We start from the raw sequence: 16,595 nt of genomic DNA, 5'->3' as shown, positions 1-16,595 counted from the left end.
GAGTCGGTCGGAGTCGCTCCCGCAGTCGCTCCGTAGCTGCTCCCGAAGTCGTTCCCGCTGGAGGAAATGCCGGTACAAATCAGCCGGCACCATTCGTGCTGCGCACAAGCAGGAGGCTCAAGAGTCTGCCTCCGTTTTAGATTGTTGCACCTTCCACCCTCCAAATGAAAGAAAAAGAATAAAGAAAAGAAAAGCAAAGAAAAGAAAAACCCTCTACAGAATGTCTCTTTTGCTCTCATTGTAAATTGAAGCGCCTCTTTCGGCGGAACCTACCCCAAGAGCGGAAAGCGGAGATCAATTAGAATTGTGAACCCCAAAGCGAGCGATTGATACGATACACTCACGAGTACTCATGCCCAAGCCCGAGTACTCTGTCCAGCATCCACATCGGGGAATCCACATAAATGGGTGGCTCCGCGGACGGTGCGCTTGGGCGGTCCGAGTGAGCAGTAACGGATCTTCTGCAGAAATCAGTGCATAGATACAGTATCTGAAGGATCAAAGTGTTGAAAATCAATTAAAAGGTGATCATCCATCCCACGACAAGGAGAGGGGCAGGGGGCGAATGGCGCCACACAGATTTCTGTACGGGCCTCTGAAAGGGAATCGAATCGCTCCAAATTGGCGTTGGAATGTCCAATAATAAACGGTAGATTCTATTACTCGTTAGCCCCGCGGGTCAATGAGAGAGAACTATGGCAAAAGATACAAAGTAGCTGCTGTAGCCTTGCCACAGCCACAGATACAGATACATGCCTCTGAGAGTGTGGCAGTAATTGAATTAACCTTTGCGTGCCGTCTGTCTCTGTCCGTGTCTGTGAATAAATCGCGGGTCTTGGCTCGAGTAACACTATTCCTCCGTCCTTCGTCGTACCGATACATGGACGAGGCTTCTGGCACGCCGACAGCCGATGGCAAGTCCCTGTATGAGGCGCCGGTGGCCGCAGGACTGGAGCCCACCCAGCCGATCGGCTTCCTGCAGCTCTTCCGCTTCTCCACCTGCGGGGAGATCGCGTGGCTCTTCTTTGGGTTCCTCATGTGCTGCGTCAAGGCGTTGACCCTGCCCGCAGTGGTCATCATTTACAGCGAGTTCACAGCAGTGAGTACCGGGCACAGATACTCCCGCAGATGCAGATTCAGATACTCCAACCACAATCTCTCTCCCTTCGATTCTCGATTCCGTAGCCCTCTCCGCTGCCACGAACATCACCACGCTGTCGTTTCCCTTCACGATGGCCAACAGCAGCGGCGGCGGGTACACCATTCCCACGGGGACCCTGAGCATCCTTCCCATCGCGGCGAACGCCCAGCTGCCGACCATCACGACAACGGCCAGTGGCTACGAGCCCAATGACGTCATCCCCACGATCCCCGTCTCGCTCTCCATTCAGCGCTTTCCCTCGTCCCTGTCCATCGTGGACCTGGCCCAGGAGCAGGACGGCTACAGCAACAATGGCTCCAGCAACGGCATGACCGTGGGGCCGGGTGCGGGCGGCGGCGGCGGCATCACCACCACGGCCCTCCTGTCCGTGAAGCCCCTGAACGGCAGCGGCAACGGCAACATTTCGCGGAACAACAGCTTCAGTCTGAGCTTCAACCTGCAGGACCCCACAGTGCGCTCCTCGGTGCGTTCGGCAGGAGCCCCCACAGTGGATACAGTGGACAACTCTTCATCCGGTGGCACGATCGCCCTGCCCCAGAGCGGCGCCACGGCAACGGCAACGGCCACGAGTGCTACCTCAACCCTCGCCAAACACAGTCCCGAGGCCAAGACAGGAGAGGTCTATGTCTGAGCGGAGGAACAGGACACCTATTCCGACCCATCCACTGGATTATAGCTTTCGTCGTAGGTTTAAGCACCCCCTTCCAGAACCACTGATACGATATTATCATCTAGGAAAGAGAACAAAACAAGAGTAATCCTCTCTTCGGATTGTACATACATATGCACACATCAATATACATACATATATAGCCCACAGACGATATCGTATCGTAATGGATCGTATCGTACGGCACACGCGAGTCTTTCTCGATAGTTGGGCGAATAAATTACGAATAAAATCTTTACCAAGAGAATCTCCATTATATTACCCGTGCAAACATTGGACCGTGTAAATACTTTGGAACCCTCCCCCTCCCCCTCTCCACAAAAAACATAATATGTGATATGCGATTATTGTATGTGTTTTTTTTTTTTTTTGTTCCAGCTATAAAATTTGTGCATCTTTAGGATTAATGTGGAACCAATCCATGTAGAGGATGGTAGAAGAACACAGATCTAAGAAATTCTAGGCTCCTTTGTACAGATACAGATACAGTTACAGATGATCGACGAGGCAGATGAAGCGGTGTGACACGTCGGGCGACTAACGAGCCCCTTAACTTGTTTGCCGCCCAACTAAACTGTTATAAATTCTTAATTAACGCCAATAAGGAAAACATTAAAATGCCGACGGCAAGCCAAGCAGCCATTTTCCCAACTCGCCCCACACACATTCACATTCCCCTTCGTCTGTGTAAAGTGCGGTGGTTTCGTCCACCGCACCCAGCTAAATGCCAAAGTTGCAGCGGTTTAACAACTTCTGTCAACGCGGCTTCGTCTGTGTAAAGTGCGGTGGTTTCGTCCACCGCACCCAGCTAAATGCCAAAGTTGCGGCGGTACGCACCCAGCCAACTACAGGGCCTATGCTGATGCTGATATGAGGATCAGCCTTGCGCCGCCACTTATATGAAGCCCACTCCGAGGACGGGAACGGACTGAAAAGACGCAATCCATTTTAAAAGAAAACACATGTTAATGTTAAGTCTAGTGTTACCTTAACTTTTGTAAGGAAGCGATCCTGGGCTGGGGTACATATCTCAGTCTACTCCAGGGTCGAAATTACAGCAATAATTTGCCGGGACTCCGTATTTCGGACCGACGATGGGGGACGGGGCCGCAGTCCCGCGGACGGGGGCGATCGTAGCGTGGGACGGGGCAGTTGGTTTCACCGAGAACACTCCGGTTATCGCCGAATAGCGCCTTCAGGGCCCCACCGCCATCAAAGCCATTAAATAAAACATAAACGAATAAAAATGCTGCCATACACACTTGCAAAATCATACGGCCTGACAAATTCAAATCGAATGCAGTGCGTTGGTGATTGCTAGAATAGCCAAAAACAGACACACACACACAAACACCCATTACACTTGGCGGCCGGACCTGTGCCGTTCGAGTTATGTGTGTCGTGTCCGCCATCGTCCTTAGTTGGTGGCCGGATCCAGTGCCATGGCATTCAGAGTGCCCTATGGTCCTGGAAAACACATGTTAATGTTAAGTCTAGTGTTACCTTAACTTTTGTAAGGAAGCGATCCTGGGCTGGGGTACATATCTCAGTCTACTCCAGGGTCGAAATTACAGCAATATTTATAATTGCCGGGACTCCGTATTTCGGACCGACGATGGGGGACGGGGCCGCAGTCCCGCGGACGCCGCCGAACTAAGAATTACTACGGGGGTCGGGGATATCGACAGGCATCGCCGAGAATGCCTAGGCAATCGCCGGATAGCACTTACGGGACGCTGTCGAACTAAGAATTACTACGGGGGTCGGGGGTACCGACGCGTATCGCCGAGAGCGCTTAGGCAATCGCCGGATAGCACTCACGGGACACTATCGGGCTAAACATTACGGCGAAAATCTTTATCATACGCGGCAGGTATGCATATCACTCGCATGACACAACAAAAATGAACAACGGACGCTGCCGCCATCAAAGCCATTAAATAAAACATAAACGAATAAAAATGCTGCCAAACACACTTGCAAAATCATACGGCCTGACAAATTCAAATCGAATGCAGTGCGTTGGTGATTGCTAGAATAGCCAAAAACAGACACACACACACAAACACCCATTACACTTGGGCGGCCGGACCTGTGCCGTTCGAGTTATGTGTGTCGTGTCCGCCATCGTCCTTAGTTGGTGGCCGGATCCAGTGCCATGGCATTCAGAGTGCCCTATGGTCCTGGAAAAGGAAAAATCCATCAGCCACACATACGATTAAAAAGGGCTCTCAAAATACTTACCGCCAGCCATTCAGACACACACACACAAACATCCATGCCACTTGGGCGGCCGGACCTGTGCCGTTCGAGTTATGTGTGTCGTGTCCGCCATCGTCCTTAGTTGGTGGACGGACCAGTGCCACTCGCTCTACATTAGGGCCACAATTGCCGACGCACACCCACACTCACATCCATTTCACTTTGGCGGCCGGACCCGTGTCGCCACAGTAATATGTGTGCCGTCTACTCCTGGCTCCCAGCTGGTGGCCGGACCAGTGCCAGCCACAACGACGACGAGGTGCTAATTGCACCTACTTCTGACGACTTCGGACGACGCCAATTTCGACGACCAGGGGGGACGACGGGGTCGGCCGGTATGCAACGCAATGTCTTTACAAGCATTGTGTTTTGCTATGCCGGCCGATGCTCCGCTGTTTCTTGTCTTCCCTGTAATTATAGAAAAAAAAGATATAGACATTATTTTAAATTGTTATGTTTATTGTAAAATTGTAAACGTAAATCAATTGTACCTGTTTTGTCTCGTCTTTGTTCCAGTGTGGTATCTCTTTTATTACCTGTTTTTCCGTCGTCTTCACTCCAGTCTACAACTTATCTGTATTGTTATTTCTGCAAGTGCTTGTCTCTTTTTATTTAGTATATTTCCTCTTATTTTCCACGCAAAGCACCTGCATTGTTTACCTTTTCTCTTTATCTATTCCTCAATTGACTACGTGTTGCAACACTGCACTTTCTAAATTTTCGATCTCATTTCTTTAACCCCTTCTTCCCCCCCCCCCCCCCCCCCACCCATTGTTATTTTCGTAATTAGTGCGGTTCTCCGACACCCCACTACAAAATTATTACAATCTGTGATAAACCTTCGGCGGCAACGGTGCTGACAATTGATTATCGGTTTCAAATCGACTTTCAAATCAGCATCAGTTGCCGCCACACCACCACTACGGCCTAAATTGAGCCAAAAATGCTAGTCTTCGCATAAAACAACTAAGCCCCCTATAAACTGCCCGACCACATGTACATGCTACATTCCTAGTCGTCTGCCCTCAGCAGGCGGCAAGGGTAGTAGAGGGGACTGAAGACCACATACCGCATTACAGCCAACAAAACATCAAGTTGACGAACTCACAGGGGATTGCAAATCAAATTTTAAGTTAGGGAGAATTACAAAGAAGAGACAGCATACTTTTGAGCGTGGCCCCACTTCACTTTCTTGACTCACACCACACACACACACACACTTACAAATGGAAAGTCGTGTCGTGAACGTTGTGGAGTCAAAGTGCCGAATATTTTGTCCCTCTCTTTTTCTTTTTCTTTTTCCCTTTCCCCCCCCCCCCCCCTGCTGGCTGCGGGCCTAGTCGAGGTTACAAGTGTTTCGTTGCTGCAGATTATATGTTTGTAAATTAATGTGCCATCAAATGTACTAGTGTGTGTTTGAGTGTCGTTTAAAGTTGAATTGTAAAACAAACACAAAAATGTACATAAATTAAATTAAGACATATACTGCCCACAAATATTAATAAAGCAACGCGCTTGGTTGCTGGCGGCTCACACCCCAGCCTCTCAGCCCCTCCCCTGTGGAGCACTGAGAGCCCTCAACCCAAAGAGGCTCGTTGCTCGTTTGAGAAGTCGAAAGGTTTACCCAGGAGACGGAAAAGCCGGAAAAAGATACGAGAAATGCCTGCAAAGAAAAAACTTGAAGGCAAAGCTAAAGGTAAAGGAAGTACTCGGTTCTGCGGCCATCGGACAGTCGTAACTCATTTCTCATTTCGTCTCATTTTAGCCGGGAGTATACCGGGGGATACAGGATCTGTGGCAACCGCGACTATGGTTCGGTGCCAAATGCCGCCGCGCGCCTGCAAGAGCAAGAGCCAGAGCGCCGCCAGGTCCAGTCTTAGTCCCAGCCGCCTGGCCAAGAAGCCCAGCCTGACGCCGACCACCGGTTCTCAGGCGCCATCGCAGACCATCGCAAAGTCGAGGCCCACCGGTCTCGAGACGATTTTCGAACGGCCCGGCAATGAGGACGACGGGCCCACCAGCAGCCATGCCGTGGCATTCGGCGAGTGCCAGCGCCGCGTCCTCGCCCTGGGTACGGGCGAAAAAAAAGAACCCTGTCGCAGAAGAGCTGCCTGAAGGTGCGCAACACCTTGGGCGAACGCAGCACCCGGCACATGATGGCTCGGAGTCGCTCCCGCAGTCGCTCCCGTAGCTGCTCCCGAAGTCGTTCCCGCTGGAGGAAATGCCGGTACAAATCAGCCGGCACCATTCGTGCTGCGCACCAGCAGGAGGCTCAATAGTCTGCCTCCGTTTTAGATTGTTGCACCTTCCACCCTCCAAATGATAGAAAAAGAATAAAGAAAAGAAAAGCAAAGAAAAGAAAAACCCTCTACAGAATGGCTCTTTTGCTCTCATTGTAAATTGAAGCGCCTCTTTCGGCGGAACCTACCCCAAGAGCGGAAAGCGGAGATCAATTAGAATTGTGAACCCCAAAGCGAGCGATTGATACGATACACTCACGAGTACTCATGCCCAAGCCCGAGTACTCTGTCCAGCATCCACATCGGGGAATCAACATAAATGGGTGGCTCCGCGGACGGTGTTCTAGCAGTCGCGCTTGGGCGGTCCGAGTGAGCAGTAACGGATCTTCTGCAGAAATCAGTGCATAGATACAGTATCTGAAGGATCAAAGTGTTGAAAATCAATTAAAAGGTGATCATCCATCCCACGACAAGGAGAGGGGGCAGGGGGCGAATGGCGCCACACATATTTCTGTACGGGCCTCTGAAAGGGAATCGAATCGAATCGCTCCAAATTGGCGTTGGAATGTCCAATAATAAACGGTAGATTCTATTACTCGTTAACCCCGCGGGTCAATGAGAGAGAACTATGGCAAAAGATACAAAGTAGCTGCTGTACCCTTGCCACAGCCACAGATACAGATACATGCCTCTGAGAGTGTGGCAGTAATTGAATTAACCTTTGCGTGCCGTCTGTCTCTGTCCGTGTCTGTGAATAAATCGCGGGTCTTGGCTCGAGTAACACTATTCCTCCGTCCTTCGTCGTACCGATACATGGACGAGGCTTCTGGCACGACGACAACCGATGGCAAGTCCCTGGATGAGGCGCCGGTGGCCGCAGGACTGGAGCCCACACAGCCGATCGGCTTCCTGCAGCTCTTCCGCTTCTCCACCTGCGGGGAGATCGCGTGGCTCTTCTTTGGGTTCCTCATGTGCTGCGTCAAGGCGTTGACCCTGCCCGCAGTGGTCATCATTTACAGCGAGTTCACAGCAGTGAGTACCGAGCACAGATACTCCCGCAGATGCAGATTCAGATACTCCAACCACAATCTCTCTCCCTTCGATTCTCGATTCCGTAGCCCTCTCCGCTGCCACGAACATCACCACGCTGTCGTTTCCCTTCACGATGGCCAACAGCAGCGGCGGCGGGTACACCATTCCCACGGGGACCCTGAGCATCCTTCCCATCGCGGCGAACGCCCAGCTGCCGAACATCACGACAACGGCCAGTGGCTACGAGCCCAATGACGTCATCACCCCGATCCCCGTCTCGCTCTCCATTCAGCGCTTCCCCTCGTCCCTGTCCATCGTGGACCTGGCCCAGGAGCAGGACGGCTACAGCAACAGTGGCTCCAGCAACGGCATGACCGTGGGGCCGGGTGCGGGCGGCGGCGGCGGCATCACCACCACAACCCTCCTGTCCGTGAAGCCCCTGAACAGCAGCGGCAACGGCAACATTTCGCGGAACAACAGCTTCAGTCTGAGCTTCAACCTGCAGGACCCCACAGTGCGCTCCTCGGTGCGTACGGCAGGAGCCCCCACAGTGGATACAGTGGACAACTCTTCATCCGGTGGCACGATCGCCCTGCCCAGAGCGGCGCCACGGCAACGGCAACGGCCACGAGTGCTACCTCAACCCTCGCCAAACACAGTCCCGAGGCCAAGACAGGAGAGGTCTATGTCTGAGCGGAGGAACACGACACCTATTCCGACCCATCCACTGGATTATAGCTTTCGTCGTAGGTTTAAGCACCCCCTTCCAGAACCACTGATACGATATTATCATCTAGGAAAGAGAACAAAACAAGAGTAATCCTCTCCTCGGATTGTACATACATATGCACACATCAATATACATACATATATAGCCCACAGACGATATCGTATCGTAATGGATCGTATCGTACGGCACACGCGAGTCTTTCTCGATAGTTGGGCGAATAAATTACGAATAAAATCTTTACCAAGAGAATCTCCATTATATTACCCGTGCAAACATTGGACCGTGTAAATACTTTGGAACCCTCCCCCTCCCCCTCTCCACAAAAAACATAATATGTGATATGCGATTATTGTATGTGTTTTTTTTTGTTTTGTTCAAGCTATAAAATTTGTGCATCTTTAGGATTAATGTGGAACCAATCCATGTAGAGGATGGTAGAAGAACACAGATCTAAGAAATTCTAGGCTCCTTTGTACAGATACAGATACAGTTACAGATGATCGACGAGGCAGATGAAGCGGTGTGACACGTCGGGCGACTAACGAGCCCCTTAACTTGTTTGCCGCCCAACTAAACTGTTAAAAATTCTTAATTAACGCCAATAAGGAATACATTAAAATGCCGACGCCAAGCCAAGCAGCCATTTTCCCAACTCGCCCCACACACATTCACATTCCCCTTCCCAACCACTACCGACAAGCTTTATTTCCTCTTTCTCGCCAATGTAAATTAAAATTCTGTGCGCCACTAAACATATATTCAAATCACAAACCACAAAGAGAATCATAAAACACAAAGATTTCTTAAACCACACACAACTACTGTCAACGCGGCTTCGTCTGTGTAAAGTGCGGTGGTTTCTTCCACCGCACCCAGCTAAATGCCAAAGTTGCGGCGATACGCACCCAGCCAACTACAGGGCCTATGCTGATGCTGATATGAGGATCAGCCTTGCGCCGCCACTTATATGAAGCCCGCTCCAAGGACGGAAACATAGTACATATACAAATAAGTAGATGGCGTATAGGAGCGGTGGCGCTGGAGTTCCTCGGCTGCTGTTTCCCCTCCTTGTAGCGTGGGTATTGGGATCGCTCTCGGCTACCATTTCCCCTTCGTGTGACAAAGGTATGGGATCGCTCCAGCCCTGGCTCTCTCTTGGCTGCGATTTCCCCTTCGTGTGATGTCGGTATTAATGCTAGTGATGCTCGTCGTGGTTCCTGTGGGATCTGGTTCCGGTGTTGCTTCCCCCATTGTTTTAAATGAAAAACTCTCTCTCAGTTTCGCGACGGCGGCCTCTCTCTCGGTCTCCCTTGTAGGCGTTGGCTTCGGGCTGGCCGGGGAGAGTTGTTGATCACATCGGCGTCACTGGTCGGAGTGGGAGAGATCCGACTATTCCCCTCCTCGTGGCTCTTGTTCTGGCTGCTGTTTACACTCCTTGTAGCGTGGGTATTGAGACTCAATACATCACCGAAATGCTGGCCAGCCATGGACACACAGCCATGGACACACGGCCACTTTTGTACGCGGTATGACACGTCGGGCGACTAACGAGCCCCTTAACTTGTTTGCCGCCCAACTAAACTGTTAAAAATTCTTAATAAACGCCAATAAGGAAAACATTAAAATTCCGACGCCAAGCCAAGCAGCCAATTTCCCAACTCGCCCCACACACATTCACATTCCCCTTCCCAACCACTACCGACAAGCTTTATTTCATCTTTCTCGCCAATGTAAATTAAAATTCTGTGCGCCACTAAACATATATTCAAATCACAAACCACAAAGAGAATCATAAAACACAAAGATTTCTTAAACCACTCACAACTACTGTCAACGCGGCTTCGCCTGTGTAAAGTGCGGTGGTTTCGTCCACCGCACCCAGCTAAATGCGAAAATTGCGGCGGTTTAACAACTTCTGTCAACGCGGCTTCGTCTGTGTAAAGTGCGGTGGTTTCATGAACCGCACCCAGCTAAATGCCAAAGTTGCGGCGGTACGCACCCAGCCAACTACAGGGCCTATGCTGATGCTGATATGAGGATCAGCCTTGCGCCGCCACTTATATGAAGCCCGCTCCGAGGACGGGAACGGACTGAAAAGACGCAATCCATTGTAAAAGAAAACACATGTTAATGTATAGTCTAGTGTTACCTTAACTTTTGTAAGGAAGCGATCCTGGGCTGGGGTACATATCTCAGTCTACTCCAGGATCGAAATTACAGCAATATTTATAATTTGCCGGGACTCCGTATTTCGGACCGACGATGGGGGACGGGGCCGCAGTCCCGCGGACGGGGGCGATCGTAGCGTAGGACGGGGCAGTTGGTTTCACCGAGAACATTCCGGTTATCGCCGAATAGCGCCTTCAGGGCCCCACCGAACTCAGAATCAATACGGAGGTCTTTACTATGCGATAATACCGAGAGGTGTCGCCGAGAGTACCTAGGCTAGCGCCGGACAGTACTTACGGGACCCCGCCGGCCTGAGAGTTACTACGAAGCGGAAAGGGGGACTATGCTATGCGGGAATACCGACAAGTATCGCCGAGAGTACCTAGGCTATCGCCGGACGGTACTTACGGGACCCTGTCGGCCTAAGAATTACTACGACGCGGAAAGGGGACTTTGCTATGCGGAAATACCGGCAAGTATCGCCGAGAGTACCTAGGCTATCGCCGGACGGTACTCACGGACGGCCTAAGAATTAATACGACGCGGAAAGGGGAACTTTGCTATGCGGAAAGACCGACAAGTAATGCCTAGGCAATCGCCGGATAGCAGTTACGGGAAGCCGCCGAACTAAGAATTACTACGGGGGTCGGGGATATCGACAGGCATCGCCGAGAATGCCTAGGCAATCGCCGGATAGCACTTACGGGACGCTGTCGAACTAAGAATTACTACGGTGGTCGGGGGTACCGACGCGTATCGCCGAGAGCGCTTAGGCAATCGCCGGATAGCACTCACGGGACACTATCGGGCTAAACATTACGGCGAAAATCTTTATCATACGGGGCAGGTATGCATATCACTCGCATGCCACAACAAAAAGGAACAACGGACGCTGCCGCCATCAAAGCCATTAAATAAAACATAAACGAATAAAAATGCTGCCATACACACCTGCAAAAACATACGGCCTGACAAATTCAAATCGAATGCAGTGCGTTGGTGATTTCTAGAATAGCCAAAAACAGACACACACACACAAACACCCATTACACTTGGGCGGCCGGACCTGTGCCGTTCGAGTTATGTGTGTCGTGTCCGCCATCGTCCTTAGTTGGTGGCCGGATCCAGTGCCATGGCATTCAGAGTGCCCTATGGTCCTGGAAAAGGAAAAATCCATCAGCCACACATACGATTAAAAAGGGCTCTCAAAATACTTACCGCCAGCCATTCAGACACACACACACAAACATCCATTACACTTGGGCGGCCGGACCTGTGCCGTTCGAGTTATGTGTGTCGTGTCCGCCATCGTCCTTAGTTGGTGGCCGGACCAGTGCCACTCGCTCTACATTAGGGCCACAATTGCCGACGCACACACACACTCACATCCATTTCACTTTGGCGGCCGGACCCGTGTCGCCACAGTAATATGTGTGCCGTCTACTCCTGGCTCCCAGCTGGTGGCCGGACCAGTGCCACTGGTTCTCCAAGAGGGCAGCCACAGCCACAACGACGACGAGGTGCTAATTGCACCTTCTTCTGACGACTTCGGACGACGCCAATTTCGACGACCAGGGGGGACGACGTGGTCGGCCGGTATGCAACGCAATGTCTTTACAAGCATTGTGTTTTGCTATGCCGGCCGATGCTCCGCTGTTTCTTGTCTTCCCTGTAATTATAGAAAAAGATATAGACATTATTTTAAATTGTTATGTTTATTGTAATATTGTAAACGTAAATCAATTGTACCTGTTTTGTCTCGTCTTTGTTCCATCTCTTTTATTACCTGTTTTTCCGTCGTCTTCACTCCAGTCTACTACTTATCTGTATTGTTATATCTGCAAGTGCTTGTCTCATTTTATTTAGTATATTTCCTCTTATTTTCCACGCAAAGCACCTGCATTGTTTACCTTTTCTCTTTATCTATTCCTCAATTGACTACGTGTTGCAACACTGCACTTTCTGAATTTTCGATCTCATTTCTTTAACCCTTTCTTCCCCCCCCCCCCCCCCCCCCCCCCCCCCACCCCCCATTGTTATTTTCGTAATTAGTGCGGTTCTCCGACACCCCACTACAAAATTATTACAATCTGTGATAAATCTTCGGCGGCAACGGTGCTGACAATTGATTATCGCTTTCAAATCGACTTTCAAATCAGCATCAGTTGCCGCCACACCACCACTACGGCCTAAATTGAGCCAAAAATGCTAGTCTTCGCATAAAACAACTACGCCCCCTATAAACTGCCCGCCCACATGTACATGCTACATTCCTAGTCGTCTGCCCTCAGCAGGCGGCAAGGGTAGTAGAGGGGACTGAAGACCACATACCGCATTACAGCCAACAAAACATCAAGTTGACGAACTCACAGGGGATTGCAAATCAAATTTTAAGTTAGGGAGAATTACAAAGAAGAGACAGCATACTTTTGAGCGTGGCCCCACTTCACTTTCTTGACTCACACCACACACACACACACACTTGCAAATGGAAAGTCGTGTCGTGAACGTTGTGGAGTCGAGACGTGTCTGAGGTTTAGTCCCTCCGTCAAAGTGCCGAATATTTTGTCCCTCTCTTTTTCTTTTTCCCTTTCCCCCCCCCCCCCCCCCTGCTGGCTGCGGGCCTAGTCGAGGTTACAAGTGTTTCGTTGCTGCAGATTATATGTTTGTAAATTAATGTGCCATCAAATGTACTAGTGTGTGTTTGAGTGTCGTTTAAAGTTGAATTGTAAAACAAACACAAAAATGTACATAAATTAAATTAAGACATATACTGCCCACAAATATTAATAAAGCAACGCGCTTGGTTGCTGGCGGCTCACACCCCAGCCTCTCAGCCCCTCCCCTGTGGAGCACTGAGAGCCCTCAACCCAAAGAGGCTCGTTGCTCGTTGCTCGTTTGAGAAGTCGAAAGGTTTACCCAGGAGACGGAAAAGCCGGAAAAAGATACGAGAAATGCCTGCAAAGAAAAAACTTGATGGCAAAGCTAAAGGTAAAGGAAGTACTCGGTTCTGCGGCCATCGGACAGTCGTAACGCATTTCTCATTTCGTCTCATTTCAGCCGGGAGTATACCGGGGGATACAGGATCTGTGGCAACCGCGACTATGGTTCGGCGCCAAATGCCGCCGCGCGCCTGCAAGAGCAAGAGCCAGAGCGCCGCCAGGCCCAGTCTTAGTCCCAGCCGCCTGGCCAAGAAGCCCAGCCTGACGCCGACCACCGGTTCTCAGGCGCCATCGCAGACCATCGCAAAGTCGAGGCCCACCGGTCTCGAGACGATTTTTGAACGGCCCGGCAATGAGGACGACGGGCCCACCAGCAGCCATGCCGTGGCATTCGGCGAGTGCAAGCGCCGCGTCCTCGCCCTGGGTACGGGCGGAAAAAAAGAACCCTGTCGCAGAAGAGCTGCCTGAAGGTGCGCAACACCTTGGGCGAACGCAGCACCCGGCACATGATGACACTGCGGGCGTCCCGCACTACTTTGGACAGCGTAATGCTCGGGGGCTCGGACGATGAAGGCGAGTCGGTCGGAGTCGCTCCCGCAGTCGCTCCCGTAGCTGCTCCCGAAGTCGTTCCCGCTGGAGGAAATGCCGGTACAAATCAGCCGGCACCATTAGTGCTGCGCACCAGCAGGAGGCTCAAGAGTCTGCCTCCGTTTTAGATTGTTGCACCTTCCACCCTCCAAATGAAAGAAAAAGAATAAAGAAAAGAAAAGCAAAGAAAAGAAAAACCCTCTACAGAATGTCTCTTTTGCTCTCTTTGTTAATTAGAAGCGCCTCTTTCGGCGGAACCTACCCCAAGAGCGGAAAGCGGAGTTCAATTAGAATTGTGAACCCCAAAGCGAGCGATTGATACGATACACTCACGAGTACTCATGCCCAAGCCCGAGTACTCTGTCCAGCATCCACATCGGGGAATCAACATAAATGGGTGGCTCCGCGGACGGTGTTCCAGCAGTCGCGCTTGGGCGGTCCGAGTGAGCAGTAACGGATCTTCTGCAGAAATCAGTGCATAGATACAGTATCTGAAGGATCAAAGTGTTGAAAATCAATTAAAAGGTGATCATCCATCATACGACAAGGAGAGGGGGCAGGGGGCGAATGGCGCCACACAGATTTCTGTACGGGCCTCTGAAAGGGAATCGAATCGAATCGCTCCAAATTGGCGTTGGAATGTCCAATAATAAACGGTAGATTCTATTACTCGTTAACCCCGCGGGTCAATGAGAGAGAACTATGGCAAAAGATACAAAGTAGCTGCTGTACCCTTGCCACAGGCACAGATACAGATACATGCCTCTGAGAGTGTGGCAGTAATTGAATTAACCTTTGCGTGCCGTCTGTCTCTGTCCGTGTCTGTGAATAAATCGCGGGTCTTGGCTCGAGTAACACTATTCCTCCGTCCTTCGTCGTACCGATAGATGGACGAGGCTTCTGGCACGACGACAACCCATGGCAAGTCCCTGGATGAGGCGCCGGTGGCCGCAGGACTGGAGCCCACACAGCCGATCGGCTTCCTGCAGCTCTTCCGCTTCTCCACCTGCGGGGAGATCGCGTGGCTCTTCTTTGGGTTCCTCATGTGCTGCGTCAAGGCGTTGACCCTGCCCGCAGTGGTCATCATTTACAGCGAGTTCACAGCAGTGAGTACCGGGCACAGATACTCCCGCAGATGCAGATTCAGATACTCCAACCACAATCTCTCTCCCTTCGATTCTCGATTCCGTAGCCCTCTCCGCTGCCACGAACATCACCACGCTGTCGTTTCCCTTCACGATGGCCAACAGCAGCGGCGGCGGGTACACCATTCCCACGGGGACCCTGAGCATCCTTCCCATCGCGGCGAACGCCCAGCTGCCGACCATCACGACAACGGCCAGTGGCTACGAGCCCAATGACGTCATCACCACGATCCCCGTCTCGCTCTCCATTCAGCGCTTCCCTCGTCCCTGTCCATCGTGGACCTGGCCCAGGAGCAGGACGGCTACAGCAACAGTGGCTCCAGCAACGGCATGACCGTGGGGCCGGGGGCGGGCGGCGGCGGCGGCATCACCACCACGGCCCTCCTGTCCGTGAAGCCCCTGAACGGAAGCGGCAACGGCAACATTTCGCGGAACAACAGCTTCAGTCTGAGCTTCAACCTGCAGGACCCCACAGTGCGCTCCTCGGTGCGTTAGGCAGGAGCCCCCACAGTGGATACAGTGGACAACTCTTCATCCGGTGGCACGATCGCCCTGCCCCAGAGCGGCGCCACGGCAACGGCAACGGCCACGAGTGCTACCTCAACCCTCGCCAAACACAGTCCCGAGGCCAAGACAGGAGAGGTCTATGTCTGAGCGGAGGAACAGGACACCTATTCCGACCCATCCACTGGATTATAGCTTTCGTCGTAGGTTTAAGCACCCCCTTCCAGAACCACTGATACGATATTATCATCTAGGAAAGAGAACAAAACAAGAGTAATCCTTTCTTCGGATTGTACATACATATGCACACATCAATATACATACATATATAGCCCACAGACGATATCGTATCGTAATGGATCGTATCGTACGGCACACGCGAGTCTCTCTCGATAGTTGGGCGAATAAATTACGAATAAAATCTTTACCAAGAGAATCTCCATTATATTACCCGTGCAAACATTGCACCGTGTAAATACTTTGGAACCCTCCCCCTCTCCACAAAAAACATAATATGTGATATGCGATTATTGTATATGTTTTTTTTTTTTTTGTTCAAGCTATAAAATTTGTGCATCTTTAGGATTAATGTGGAACCAATCCATGTAGAGGATGGTAGAAGAACACAGATCTAAGAAATTCTAGGCTCCTTTGTACAGATACAGATACAGTTACAGATGATCGACGAGGCAGATGAAGCGGTGTGACACGTCGGGCGACTAACGAGCCCCTTAACTTGTTTGCCGCCCAACTAAACTGTTAAAAATTCTTAATTAACGCCAATAAGGAATACATTAAAATGCCGACGCCAAGCCAAGCAGCCATTTTCCCAACTCGCCCCAACCACTACCGACAAGCTTTATTTCCTCTTTCTCGCCAATGTAAATTAAAATTCTGTGCGCCACTAAACATATATTCAAATCACAAACCACAAAGAGAATCATAAAACACAAAGATTTCTTAAACCACACACAACTACTGTCAACGCGGCTTCGTCTGTGTAAAGTGCGGTGGTTTCGTCCACCGCACCCAGCTAAATGCAAAAGTTGCGGCGGTTTAACAACTTCTGTCAACGCGGCTTCGTCTGTGTAAAGTGCGGTGGTTTCGTCCACCGCACCCAGCTAAATGCCAAAGTTGCGGCGGTACGCACC

General features: G+C 51.0%; 5 protein-coding genes across 5 annotated transcripts; all 5 read left to right on the top strand.

Moving 5' to 3' along the window:
- The first annotated feature begins 956 nt into the window (after positions 1–956).
- Positions 957–2,153, top strand: LOC117189290. The gene is made up of 2 exons (XM_033394452.1): positions 957–1,099; positions 1,186–2,153. Exon 2 carries the CDS (start codon positions 1,233–1,235, stop codon positions 1,791–1,793), a length of 561 nt encoding a protein of 186 aa, XP_033250343.1. The 5' UTR covers positions 957–1,099; positions 1,186–1,232; the 3' UTR covers positions 1,794–2,153.
- A 3,570-nt stretch (positions 2,154–5,723) lies between these two features.
- On the top strand, positions 5,724–13,759 carry LOC117189288. The gene is made up of 3 exons (XM_033394450.1): positions 5,724–5,790; positions 5,860–6,247; positions 13,714–13,759. The coding sequence occupies exons 1-2, from the start codon at positions 5,754–5,756 to the stop codon at positions 6,207–6,209; spliced, it is 387 nt and encodes a 128-aa protein (XP_033250341.1). The 5' UTR covers positions 5,724–5,753; the 3' UTR covers positions 6,210–6,247; positions 13,714–13,759.
- Positions 7,154–8,059, top strand: LOC117189281. The gene is made up of 3 exons (XM_033394446.1): positions 7,154–7,366; positions 7,453–7,892; positions 7,967–8,059. Exons 2-3 carry the CDS (start codon positions 7,500–7,502, stop codon positions 8,057–8,059), a joined length of 486 nt encoding a protein of 161 aa, XP_033250337.1. The 5' UTR covers positions 7,154–7,366; positions 7,453–7,499.
- On the top strand, positions 13,250–13,675 carry LOC117189280. The gene is made up of 2 exons (XM_033394445.1): positions 13,250–13,256; positions 13,326–13,675. The coding sequence occupies exon 2, from the start codon at positions 13,370–13,372 to the stop codon at positions 13,673–13,675; it is 306 nt and encodes a 101-aa protein (XP_033250336.1). The 5' UTR covers positions 13,250–13,256; positions 13,326–13,369.
- Positions 13,760–14,096: 337 nt separating the features above from the next.
- LOC117189289 (multidrug resistance protein homolog 65-like) lies at positions 14,097–15,195 on the top strand. Its single transcript, XM_033394451.1, has 3 exons — positions 14,097–14,320; positions 14,683–14,901; positions 14,988–15,195. Exons 2-3 carry the CDS (start codon positions 14,683–14,685, stop codon positions 15,081–15,083), a joined length of 315 nt encoding a protein of 104 aa, XP_033250342.1. The 5' UTR covers positions 14,097–14,320; the 3' UTR covers positions 15,084–15,195.
- The last annotated feature ends 1,400 nt before the right edge of the window (positions 15,196–16,595 follow it).

The sequence above is a fragment of the Drosophila miranda genome (genome assembly GCF_003369915.1).
Source record: "Drosophila miranda strain MSH22 chromosome Y unlocalized genomic scaffold, D.miranda_PacBio2.1 Contig_Y12_pilon, whole genome shotgun sequence".
NCBI lineage: Eukaryota > Metazoa > Arthropoda > Insecta > Diptera > Drosophilidae > Drosophila > Drosophila miranda.
Note: the sequence above shows the minus strand (reverse complement) of the source record. Positions and strands in the feature narration are given on the sequence as shown.